The 12218-nt window shown below is 35.5% G+C and overlaps 1 protein-coding gene across 4 annotated transcripts in view; it reads right to left on the reverse strand.

Annotated features, from left to right (window-relative positions):
* Nucleotides 1-1780: 1780 nt before the first annotated feature.
* The window catches only part of slk (STE20 like kinase), a 41480-nt gene continuing 31042 nt past the window's right edge, over nt 1781-12218 (reverse strand). For all 4 annotated transcript variants that reach the window (XM_008106599.3, XM_008106600.3, XM_003218512.4 and 1 more), the window contains 6 exons: nt 8033-8162; nt 7490-7614; nt 6508-6696; nt 5462-5587; nt 4589-4702; nt 1781-3680 (listed from right to left, as the gene is read on the reverse strand). In XM_008106599.3, coding sequence (XP_008104806.1) covers nt 3540-3680; nt 4589-4702; nt 5462-5587; nt 6508-6696; nt 7490-7614; nt 8033-8162 — 825 coding nt within the window. In that variant the 3' untranslated portion in view covers nt 1781-3539. The remainder of the gene's footprint in view (nt 3681-4588; nt 4703-5461; nt 5588-6507; nt 6697-7489; nt 7615-8032; nt 8163-12218) is intronic.

Consider the following 12218-nt stretch of genomic DNA (forward strand, 5'->3'; position numbering starts at 1 on the left):
AATATGTCTATAGTTTACAATACTGGTCTTCATCTTTTAATGAAAAGTGTAAGGGAAATTGTGTACTTTTAGTTCTCTTAATAACACACCCCAACAATCCATCAGCTTGTAAAAACTTCCATTTTCAGATCTACATTTCCTTCCAGAGGGAAGAATTTACTACTAATCAGATCTTAAAAAATACATTCATTGCATGAGTTAGTGCCATTGATTAGATTTCCACAAACCTGAGTTCTTCAAAATCAATATGGACACTTAGCTTTTACATGATCAATATTATAGTAACATTGATTTCAGTCGTATTTTCCCTTTCTCTCACATGTGAGAGGAATTTCCTTTTTAGAAGGTACTTTCTAGTGGTACTGGTATTAAAAATAAAAGGTTTAAAAGCTGCTGTCTGGTCCAGTATTTTTAATCAAATAACTACAGCCATAGATTTCAAAATAATATTCCCTATCCTGTGAAATGTCTAAAACGGGGCTTATTTGGAAGATGAAGCATAGGCCCAAATTACATTTGGCAGTAGGTGATGCGAATAGCCAGCTAGGGCTCAAAAGATCAGAGTTTGAATCCCCGCTCAGCCATGGAAAGCCATTGGGTGACTTCGAAAAACCACTCACTTTCAGCTTCAGAAAGATAATGGCAAACCCCTCTGAACAACTTTTGCCTAAGAAATCTTGTTTCTACCCTTGCCTTAGTGTTACTGTAAGTCAGAAGTGACTTGAAGGGACACAACTAAAACAATAGGGCCAGAACACCAAATCTTAGACAACAAAGGATTTAATCATCTGTCCCATCATCTGACCACGTTTTTCATTTGTTCGCATTGAGGTTCAGATACCCTAATCAGACAGCAGTTTGATTTTCAAGAATAGTGTGTATGCCCCCCTTCTTTTCCTTTGTCTGCTTCAATTTCCCCCACACACTGACTGGACTGACCACTAAACAGATTGCTGTGATTTCCAAATCGAGTTTGGGGGGGAGGGAGGTGTGGACAGGAACATATAACCCACATTACATCTAAACAAGAATAAGAAAGTATATTTTGAAGGTGTCACCCAATTCTGGTTTGCAAGAAGACCAAATTTTACTGTAAGCATATTTCCTCTGATTCTGATGTTACAGCAATCAATAGAAACAACATATTGAAGCTGATAGTAAGAAGACTGGAACATGTGAGAGCAAGATGGATGCACAATCCAATTTGGGATAAAGAAATCAAGTTTGTGCTATGAAACTGCAAGTATATTGTAATAAACATGTCTTAATTTAGTGATGTGTGAAATACACAAAGGACAATTGCATATCAGGAATGAGGACAGCTTACATGTGGCTTATATAGGTCTCACCAGGCTTCAGGCAGACATGTCTTCTTAGGTTGACATACCCCCAAATGAAAACTGCCCTCCTGGTGTGGTATTATACTCCTACACTCACTCACAGTCACTCTTTTTTTCTCACATACATACTTTCCATTTGACTTCTAGTAGTTTCCAATTGTGACAGGTAATGTAAAACTGGGGCTATTACAGTTGTTCAGTCCTGCTCTATACACTGCTTAGCATATATTGTGATCAACCACAAATATAGGAAGACACTAAACTGATTTCTAAGCCTTATTTTGATTTTTTTGTGAGATAAAATATAGAGTGTGACACCTGTATAATGAATTTCCATGGGGTAGTGTCACAACTGAAATGGACTGCTTGAGCCTAACAAACACAAAGAAAACAGACAGCTTGCAGTGGAGTCAATGAATACAAGATTTTTAAACAAAAAAGACAGTTAAACAGTATTTAATGTTATAATCAATGCTAGTTGTTTCACAAAGGTGAAGCTTTAAAAAAGTAAAGGCATTTGAATACTTGTTCACCCTAAGCAACTCAGAATAAACAAATTTAAGTTTGCATACAGCAAAATTCAATATTCTAATGATGCATACATTAATTTACAACCTGGTACATGATGCATATTTATAAAATAAAATGTGGGGTATTAAGGCTAACTATGAAATATTTGTTAAAAGTAAATTATAATTTGAGTAGAACAAAATTTAACATGCATCTTCAAACTATACTCACTATACTGTCACAATTAAAGAACCAGACAAGGTCAGGCCCATTATCTGAATGTGGTAGCCAACGTATTGATTAAAGTAATTTGATAAACTTCTTCCTTCACATGCAGGAATGCTATTGACATAATATAAAATTGATTAGAAAGTGACTGTTCTCTCATTTAATGAAAGATAGCAAATGTGAAAACTTACAGTTGATTATCCAAAGTTATCTACTAAAAGATTATGCTGTTGAGGACAGGAAGCAACCAACATTTATATTACAAACCTAACTTGGGCATACCAAAGGACAGCTTACAATACTGTTTTGATATGACTCAAATCTAAAGTCTTAAACAACTACAACCTTTTCTGCAGGCACATAGCCTGCTAACATAAATATTTCAGTCCCACCCACAGAGAAAATAAGTTATGATACAACAATAACTTTTAGAAATGAAATCTCTAACTGACTGTGTGGACCCCCAAAGTTCTGCATGTGGCTAACTTTTAACTTTAGTTACTTCATGACAAAATAATGTAACACATTAAACCGCTTGTCTTATATTTAACTTAAACCCTTCTATAGATCAACATACACCTGAAATTTAAAAAACTCTTGCGACTAGAGGCATCAGTAATATCTGTAAGCACAGAGACAGCCATAGCCATTTCCTGCTTTGGAATCCCAAACTGCTACTTTGGTAGGAAGAAAAATACCAGCTCATATTTAATGCACAACTGAGTTTGTGGAGAGAGCTTCTGCACATATCTGTAGAAAAGGCTACACATCAGAAACGAAGGGGAAGGAACGGAAGCAAACTGTACACTTCAAAGTTGAACTGGGATTTTCAGTGTAAGGATTTGACAAAAATTGTGGGAGCAGCAACAGCAAGTATCTCTGTTACGGTAACATTGAGAATAAGGAGGATTTCTTTAGAGACAAAAGGAAAATGGCCCTTTTGCCACCTCCACAAAATCAAAAATTGAAACAAAATGAAAACAACTCAGCATATGTAACAGTTGTAGGCACTGAATAAATGAGCAAGAGACTCATTTCTTCAAAACAATGGGCGAATCACAATGAAGATTTGGTTGCATTAATAGTATCTTTGTTTCAGAATCTTTATTTGTGGGGCATTGCAGATGATTAATAATAGCATAGGGCGGTGTCCTAGTGCCAACATAGTTGGATACTACTTTTTTTCCAGATCATTATTGAAATGGCTATCTGTCCTTGAAAAGTACAGGGGAAATCAAATGTTAAGATCAATGTCTGTGCTTGAATTTCAAATTGTTTCCATAATGGATGTAGAACAGGGCAATTCCGACATCATTGATTGTCTCCAAAGAGATCAAATGGAATTCCACTAAGGGTCTTGGATGCATGATGTAGATTTATTGAGGCAGAAGCTGAAGATGGGAAAAATGAAAATTTCAAAATCGCACTCAAAGCCACCTCACAGAGGGACCAGACTCATGATCAAGTGGAATGCATGCTAGGAATTGGGTAGAATTTAGAAATCCGGCTTTGCGTTGATGGGTTAAGGCATTCAGATTCTCCAGACATTTTAAAGAAAACTTCTTGCTCTTGAAGCTTCCGAGCAAATTCTTCTTCTAACGTCTAACAAAAATAAAAGCCAAATTGATTAAACAGGAGAAATACAATGAAACCAATACAAGTTTTTAAAACCTAATTTCTAGGAGACAAATAGCCTCATCACACTAGAGAAAAAATCCACTTAAAATCTGGTTTCTGCCTCCTGCAGAATCCTGGGGTTTGTAGTTTAGGGAGGAGCCTTTAATAGCCTCACTAAACTACAAACCCCAAAATTCTGCAGGAGCCAGAAACCAGATTTTTCTCTCGAGTATGTCAAAGTAATGTTAAGCTTAATAGTAAAGAGAAAGCAGCTCCAATGTGATACAGGAATCCGTGTAATTCTATGCTATGTAAACAAGATACAGTAATGCCATTTGATTCAGAAAAGTTCGCATAACCAGATTTTTTATGGTTGGGCAACTAGAGACTAAATCCAACTACCCCAAACCTCTCTATCCAGCCAACTCCTAGCCAGGTCTTATTTGAATTCCCACACACTATTATAAACATTGCTCATTTTTTCACAAGTTGAATCAAAGGAATGGCCTGTTGAACTCCCTTCTCCCTTATATGTGAACCCACTTTTTGGGGTTAAAGACCTTCCTTATAATGCAAAATCACTTCTCAAAGACTTCTGTGAAAAGTAGATGCAAAAACACACAGAAATGTTACAGCAACTGAATGTATGTTAAAGAAAAATATATAATTGTGAAAATGTTATGGAGCAACTAATGCTTCATTCACTTCCTGGTTTGAAAAAAGACCGATCCTGGGCCTAAAACAGGGGGAAGATTTAAACTTTCCCCAATAATTTTTAGTTTTAGAAAAGGAGAGGGGGAAAAGGAGTAAAAGCTTATTTCCAAATTATAGTATTTTATTAGTAATTTGTCTTCTCTAGTTTGTAATGAGATGTGTTCTCAAACATACATTACCTTTTTCCTTGGTCTCAGTTTCTCTCTCCATTCTTTTAGTTCCTGGCTATGCTCTTCATCTAACTCTTTTAGTTTTTGAGTTTCATGCTCAACCAGTAGATGGCATTTTTCATTCTGAAAATGGATACAGATAATCCTTTAGTAAAACCAACCAGATTAGATGATTACCCACTTGTACAGCAGCATATGCTGACCTAATTCATTAATTAGCTTACTCTTTATAGTAGCGAAGATAATTCTTGTACCCTTAGTAATGCTCTCTATCAACATGTTGGCTTTACAACAAAAAGTATGGCTTGAATTGCACAGTTAGGGCACCAGAAGTGTATATTAGATAATTTCCTACTTTCTCAGAAAAAACTAAAGCTATATGTTGGTCTTAATACCATATATAGACAGGCTGTACTATATTATAGTCAAACTCTTTTACCTTTTACAAGACATATCAGATTACTGTACCTCAGCAAAGAAGTCTTTGCTTTACATTTAATGACAGGCAAGTCTCCTTGTGAGTAGTATTCTACATATAAATAATGGCTACTTTATAGTTACTACTTGTCTAACTTCAGCACAACTGCATCTCAGAGAAAGGCCTCTGAAAATTTGATTAAGATATATTGCTTGTTTTAAGTATCTGATGTGGCCCATGCAGAAAATGAGTTTGACACCCCTGGTTTAAGACTTTAGACTAGACATGGGCAAACCTTGGCCCTCCAGGTGTTTTGGACTTCAATTCCCACAATCCCTAACAGCCTACTGGCTGTTAGGAATTGTGGGAGTTGAAGTCCAAAACACCTGGAGAGCTGAAGTTGGCCCATGCCTGGTTTAGACTAATGCTGTTCATTAAATGACATTATGCATTATATGTTTAACCTGTAGTTGATGCAGTTCTCTAATATTGGCTTCACATTGCAGTTGAAGGTCTCTCATCTGATTTTCATGCTTCTGATGTTGAGCCAGTCTTTCATTTTTTTGTCTCTTTTCTTCTTGAATGGCAAACTTTTAGAAAAACAAAGAGAAATACATAAAAAAATTCATGCTCCTAAATTTCACCATATAATTAAATGATTGTGAAACACTCATGAAAAGTAGAATTATACTGAAATTACTAACATTATACAAAGGAAGAAGGGCTGACAGTCATGTGCATGATATCACAATAACCATTTGTTCAATTTCTTGCAATATTGCATTAACCGGATTTTTCCAAAACAATCTTCACAATGCTACTGAAAGGAATGGCCTCTGAGTTACTGGCTGAATTCTCCAGGAAAAAAGGAAACTACTGAATCCAATGGGACCAAATAGGGCACTGGTTCTTAGTTCATTGTAAAGAAAGAGATTGCTAGCCCTACACATCAGAAAGTTGAAAAACACTGAGGAACACAGCATAGGCCACAGTATGTATTAGTTCTAAATCAATTCTCAAGAGTGTTAAGAGTAAACACCACAAATTCTTAATGGTTTAAACAGGAAGCTATGACTCCAACTGAACTGAGTTCATCAATGTCATGGAACTTCAGTGTCTACACAGGTATATCTCATTTACTATATGAAATATATCTGTGTAGATGTGTTCTTGGGCATGATTTCTGTAACATAGCATTTGGTAGCACAGAATCCTATTTTCTCTTTACTGGTTTGTTTACTGCAGGTACATTGCTGGAACCTAGTACTAAAAAAATCTATGTTTCTCCAGCCATTGTTCACCATCTTCCTAGTGCTTATGTTGTTAAAAAAATCTTGCAGATAGACAATGAGGAGAAAATAAAATTGGGCTGGTGTAAAAGGCTTTTGCAAATAGGACTTAACTGACAGAGATTTTGTTAACTATATATCTGTATACAGATCTGCTTCCACACCTACAATCTTCACTGAAATAATGCAGGCTTTCATTGCCTAAAGCAGCTGTTCATCACCTGTTTTATTTTTTCACGATCCTGTTCTGGAGTACTTGAAGAATTAATTCGTAGGCTTTTTTTGAACATTGCCATTCTCGTTTTTGCTTCACTGCGCTGGATTTTTGGCAATCGAGCTCTTTCCTGGGTCTGCTTGTTTTTTAACTCCTCAATAAGCCGTTGGTTGTATCTTTGCATTTGTTCTGTTTCCTAAAAAAAATAACAAATTGACATATGTCCAGGTAACATTACATTTTCTTGTATCATCTATTTAAGTATTTTATTAATGATAAAAATGGAAAAAAAATCTTTAGAAATAGCAAGTATTCAGAGCTATTAATAACAACCAAACTCAACTGAATATATTTCATAAATGCTGGAAAGAGTCTGGAAATAACTACAGTTAGGGGAATCTAGCTTATTAGCCCCAACCAGCATTCTAGTTCCTGTTGCCTTATCATAATTGCAATAGAAGTGGTTCAATAAATGAAACAGCATCACTCCAGTCTTGTTCATCATGTTCTCTGAATATGAGTACTTTCCCTTTTCCTATTCACATGCTCTCAACAAATCAGAGAAAGAATCCAAGGAGGTTGCTTGTCCCAACTAAAATAACACAGTGATTCAATGGAAATTTGGTAAATCAAGTGTACATTCCATTAATTCAAAGGCCTGTTCTAATTGAAACTAGGTTTAAGTCATGGTTTATGTCTCTCACTGAAAGAGAAGTAAATCACAGAAGGGGAAACCAGCTACATTTGCACATCCCAATAACTAAAACAAGGAGTAACGCACAGCCACAACCAATCAGGTAGGCAGCACATACAAGTAATGGAGCCGTTGTTCCCAAGCTTATTGTGACAGTGGCAACAGAATATAGTCCAACAGTTCTTCAGAAAAAAACTATGGTGTTTCTTTAATAAGAAAACTACAGGAAAGGGTGCCTGTCTAAACTATGATTCTAAATTAATCAAAAATGCTGAGAAAATGAAGTGCCACTAACTTTTTCATGCCGTTTAAGCAGCTGGTGTCTCTGCATGAAGTACTGATCTTTCAGCTGCTGTTTGAGAAGTTGGTGTTTTTCCTGTAAGTGTCGCTCTTCTAGCTCCCATATTGCAGCTTCACGAGCTAAAGGGAAAACATTTTTCAAGACCTTTGAGAAAAGTCCTTTCCCAAACCAAAACATTTCATAAAACAACAGCTTTATTAAATAATATCCTGGGTGAAACAATAGAGAAAACAGAAAATGATTTCCAGCTAAGCTATCAAAACAAATATTTGAACAAAAGTGTAAGGGAAGTTAACAGGATCCTGAATTGTTGTACAACTTTTTTACTTGACTAATAAAGACATCCAAGTACAATCACAGTATTAGATTTTCCCGCTTCTGCTGGAGAAAAGAAATAGAACATTATTCCACAAGTATTCTGATTCATTTTCATGGGGTTTGCATGTGAGCAGTACTTGGTGGCCTGAGCCCTTAATGCCATCTAGTACTTTAAGTTTATAAAGATTTAATCCAACAGGACAAACAGGGGGGAAATACCTCTCATGAGCTGTTGCTTGTTATTAAGACAATCCCGTTCAATTGTGGCTAGCTCTGCTTTTTGCTGGTGAATTATTTTCTTTAGTGAGGCATCCAATTCTTGTTGTTGCTTCTGCACAAATTCTTGCTCCTATTAGAAATTAGTCAAAACTGAATTAATTATACACAACTCCTAGACACGTTATTTTGTATTTCCTAAAAAGCTCAAAGAAGCATTCACATCTATGTCTCACGTCTATCAAAAGGGGTTGGCAGATAAAAACATAGATTTTTCATAAAGTCCATCCAGAAACAACAGGATCTGAACCAGTGTTTTCCAGATTAAAAACCAACATTCCACAGATAAGCTACATTTACAGAGCAAGTAGACCTGCTGCATGTAACATGACATTTGCAGCATTTAATACCAAGAAGGATGACAGGGCAACATGCATATTTGAAGAGCAGAGAACACATCTTGAGAACTGAAATTCACTCTGTGACTTATTTCTCTCTTTCACTCTCCCCATAGTATCCCCTTCCTCCATCTATTACTTGGGTGAAAGTCAAGAAGTTCATAAGGCAGACTACAAAACAGTCAAATGTATGCAGAAATAATTTTCCCCTTTGGAAGTAGTTTGCCAGCTACACAGCTCTAACCAGTTACGAAAGTTGTATACTAGGATGGCAAAACACACAACTAGAAAACAAAACAGCTGACTAAATAAAATTTTCATTTTTCTTGAAGAAATTAAAAGGTTGCATCAATTTTCATAGTACAAATAACGACCAATTATGATAATTTCTATTTCTAAATGTAACAGAAGCAAAAAATTATAGATTAATGTGTGAAAAAAATGTTCTTCACAAAAATGCATCAGATTTGAAACATCCCCCTTTTCCAAATTTGTGGCTTTTTTTTAATCATTGCAAAGAGAATTGCAAATTTTTGTTTTACAATTTATTATACTTTAGGACTGTTACAAAGTATTTTCCCATGGTGTATTTTTCCATTAGTGATGTCAATACATGTGTGTATCTATATGTGCCTTTAAGTCACCTGCTGACTTATGGCAACCCCATGAATTTCATAAGGATTTATTAGGCAAAGAAAAGTCAGAAGGTGGTTTTGCCAGTTCTTCCTCTGAAATATAGTATGACTTCCCTATTTGAAGGGATACTGTCCAGGACTTCATGTGGATATGCAAAACTGCAGGTAATCGCGAAACCTACTGGGTCTATGACTTCTGGCAGAAGCATACCATAAATCTGCACTGGAGGGTTCAGGAAATTCCAAGAGAAGAGACTTCTCTAAGCATAGCTTCTGGTGGATGCCTTTTTATATACTTGTGGCTCAAATACAGCCAAAAGACAGAATTTGCCATAATCTGCAGTTTCAGGTATCCAAGGGGAACGAGTGGGTGCTTGGAATATATCCCTACCAATGAGGATGTTAGACTGTACAGTGTTACAGAGTGCAATGCCTAATGACTCCTATCAAAGAAAGAATCAGAGGTCAAAGGGAGGAATAAAGAGAGAAATAAATGTTTCCAAACAATTGTGAATGTGACAGCATTAGTGCTTTTAAGGGAGAAAAGACAATTGTCTTTCCCCCTGCACCAATCATACATGTCAACCAGAAAAGGAAAAGGGAAGAAAAATTAGCATAACACAAGAAAAAATTAAGCCACTATCTTCTCTTCTTACTGCAGATTGTTTTCAGCTACATTATATAATAGTACGTACTATTTTAGTGACCATGAATTTAGGATGAAAAAAACACCCATTTTTAAAGGAAGTAGATTGTGTACAAAGATGCAGGATGATAAGGTATCAGAAGGATATTGTTGTTTACGTTTTTACAGTATTTTATTCTGATTGTTTTACGTCATCTTGCAGGATATATAAATGATGACCTAGGACTGATCCATCCAAGTCTTTTTCATAATTAATTTTACACACATGAAGCACAAGTCACACTGAATACAGAATCTTTTATGAAATGAAATAATGCAGCAGAGTTACAAGAGGCTGATTAAGGTTTTAGACTCAATCACCCTTAGTTTCTAGATACCTAGACTAGATACATAAAGATGATAAAAGAGAAGCAAAACATTTCCAAATGCAAAAATGCAGTATTTACATGCCATTGTGCTCAATGGTATTCAATGCATTTTCATACTTAATAGCTATTTAACTTAAAATTATCTGCTATGTAATGTGATCATCTGCTCAGAAACTAGCACAACCTTCTTCCAGAGACATTTTTTTTTACCTAGGACACAAAAGATGAGGAAGAAAGAACTAGCCAACCCAACATAATCAGCCACATGTAGAAACATTACACATTACAGTAGAGTCTCACTTATCCAACATAAATGGGCCGGCAGAACGTTGGATAAGCGAATATTTTGGATAATAAGGAGGGATTAAGGAAAAGCCTATTAAACATCAAATTAAGTTATGATTTTACAAATTAAGCACCAAAACATCATGTTATAAAACAAATTTGACAGAAAAAGTAGTTCAATAAGCAGTAATGTTATGTTGTAATTACTGTATTTACGAATTTAGAACCAAAATATCACGATGTATTGAAAACATTGACTACAAAAATGCGTTGGATAATCCAGAACGTTGGATAAGCGAGTGTTGGATAAGTGAGACTCTACTGTATATCCTTCATGCTAATACAGCTTTTAGTAGTCCGCTTTTACTGAACTGACATTTGACCGCATAGTCCCAGAGGCCTACACATTATGGATACAAGTAAATGAACAAATCTACAAATCTGACATTAAGTAAGTTGCAGAGAAATCAGTCAAAATCAGAATTCTTTACAAACTTCCCATAATCAGTTAAAATGCACTGGATGAAGTCACTGAGTCAAAAAATACAGGGAACCTGCTTACTTCAACTAGACCAAATTCAAAGCTAATCTAAGATCTGTATATGCAGCAGGATGTTTACCTGTTTTCTTATTAGTACCTCCCCTATGTTACATGATGACTCACCTTTGAAAACTAGGTTGGATTATGGAGCAGCTTCTAATCAAGGGGGAAACAGGAGGAATAGGAAGCACCCACTCCTCATGTGCACATAACGATCAGTGTCATATTTTTAAAGCATAAAAATCATTTTAAAATATTTTTCCAGTTGTATTTATGGATATGATTGAGCATATATCAAAAATTATTAGAGAGAATGTCAATGACCCTTTAAGTATGTTTTATTGGTGTACCAGATTAATAGGTTTCTTGCCCTTGCTGCAAATTCCCACTATTTATCATTAACTACAAGGCAGCATTAAACTAGGCTAGCCATAGTTTGCCTTGATCACAGTTTGCAGAAGAGGTTCTCACTATATGGTCAAATCCTGGCTGAAAAGCTAACTATAATTAGTGCCTCTGTCACATTTCAGTGTTGATCTCAATAAAAAAAAGAAGGCCACAAGGGTGGGAAGTAGACAGAGGCTTTTGAGCTGCCTGCATATGCCGATTACTTGCACTATTTAGGCCCCAGACATATTTATTTGTTTATTTTAAGCATTTATATCCCGCTCTTCTCACCCCCGAAGGGGGACTCAGGGCGGCCACATCAATGAGAAAAACAAATTACTGAAAGATGTAGAAAGTTTTCACTTTTAAGTAAGAACATAAGAGATGAGAAATTTAATACAGAGCATAATCCAGCCAAAACTCAATCTTTTAAAAATACTGTATTTTACTAAACGTTCTCTGGATGAAAATGGGAATAAGTTTGATATATTTAATTTTGGCAGGTTCATGTTCAAAATTATCATATGTTGGTGGAATAGGTCTGTGTAAAATATATGTCAATACCTTCTTGAAAATGACAGATTTCTATCTTCAGTACAGCCTTTATTTTCATGTAGGCATATTTATTTAATTACACCTAGAAATGTATTGGTATAACAACAGTTCTAGATTATGAAATACTACAAAATCCACAAATACTCAAAATTATAGGTTTTACTAAACAGTCATCAAAGTAATTAACTAATTTCAGAATATTAATGTAAAACAGCAAATTAACTAAGCTCCAGAAGAGTTGGTATCTGAACTTTAATTGATTACATGGAGGCTGAATGCCAGCTGAACAGATGAGAATATGAACCAATGGATTCAAATTACAAGACAAGAGATTCCATCTAAATACTAGAAAGAACTTTTTCTAACTGCAAAAA

The sequence above is a fragment of the Anolis carolinensis genome, chromosome 3 (assembly GCF_035594765.1).
Source record: "Anolis carolinensis isolate JA03-04 chromosome 3, rAnoCar3.1.pri, whole genome shotgun sequence".
In the NCBI taxonomy this organism is placed as follows: domain Eukaryota; kingdom Metazoa; phylum Chordata; class Lepidosauria; order Squamata; family Dactyloidae; genus Anolis; species Anolis carolinensis.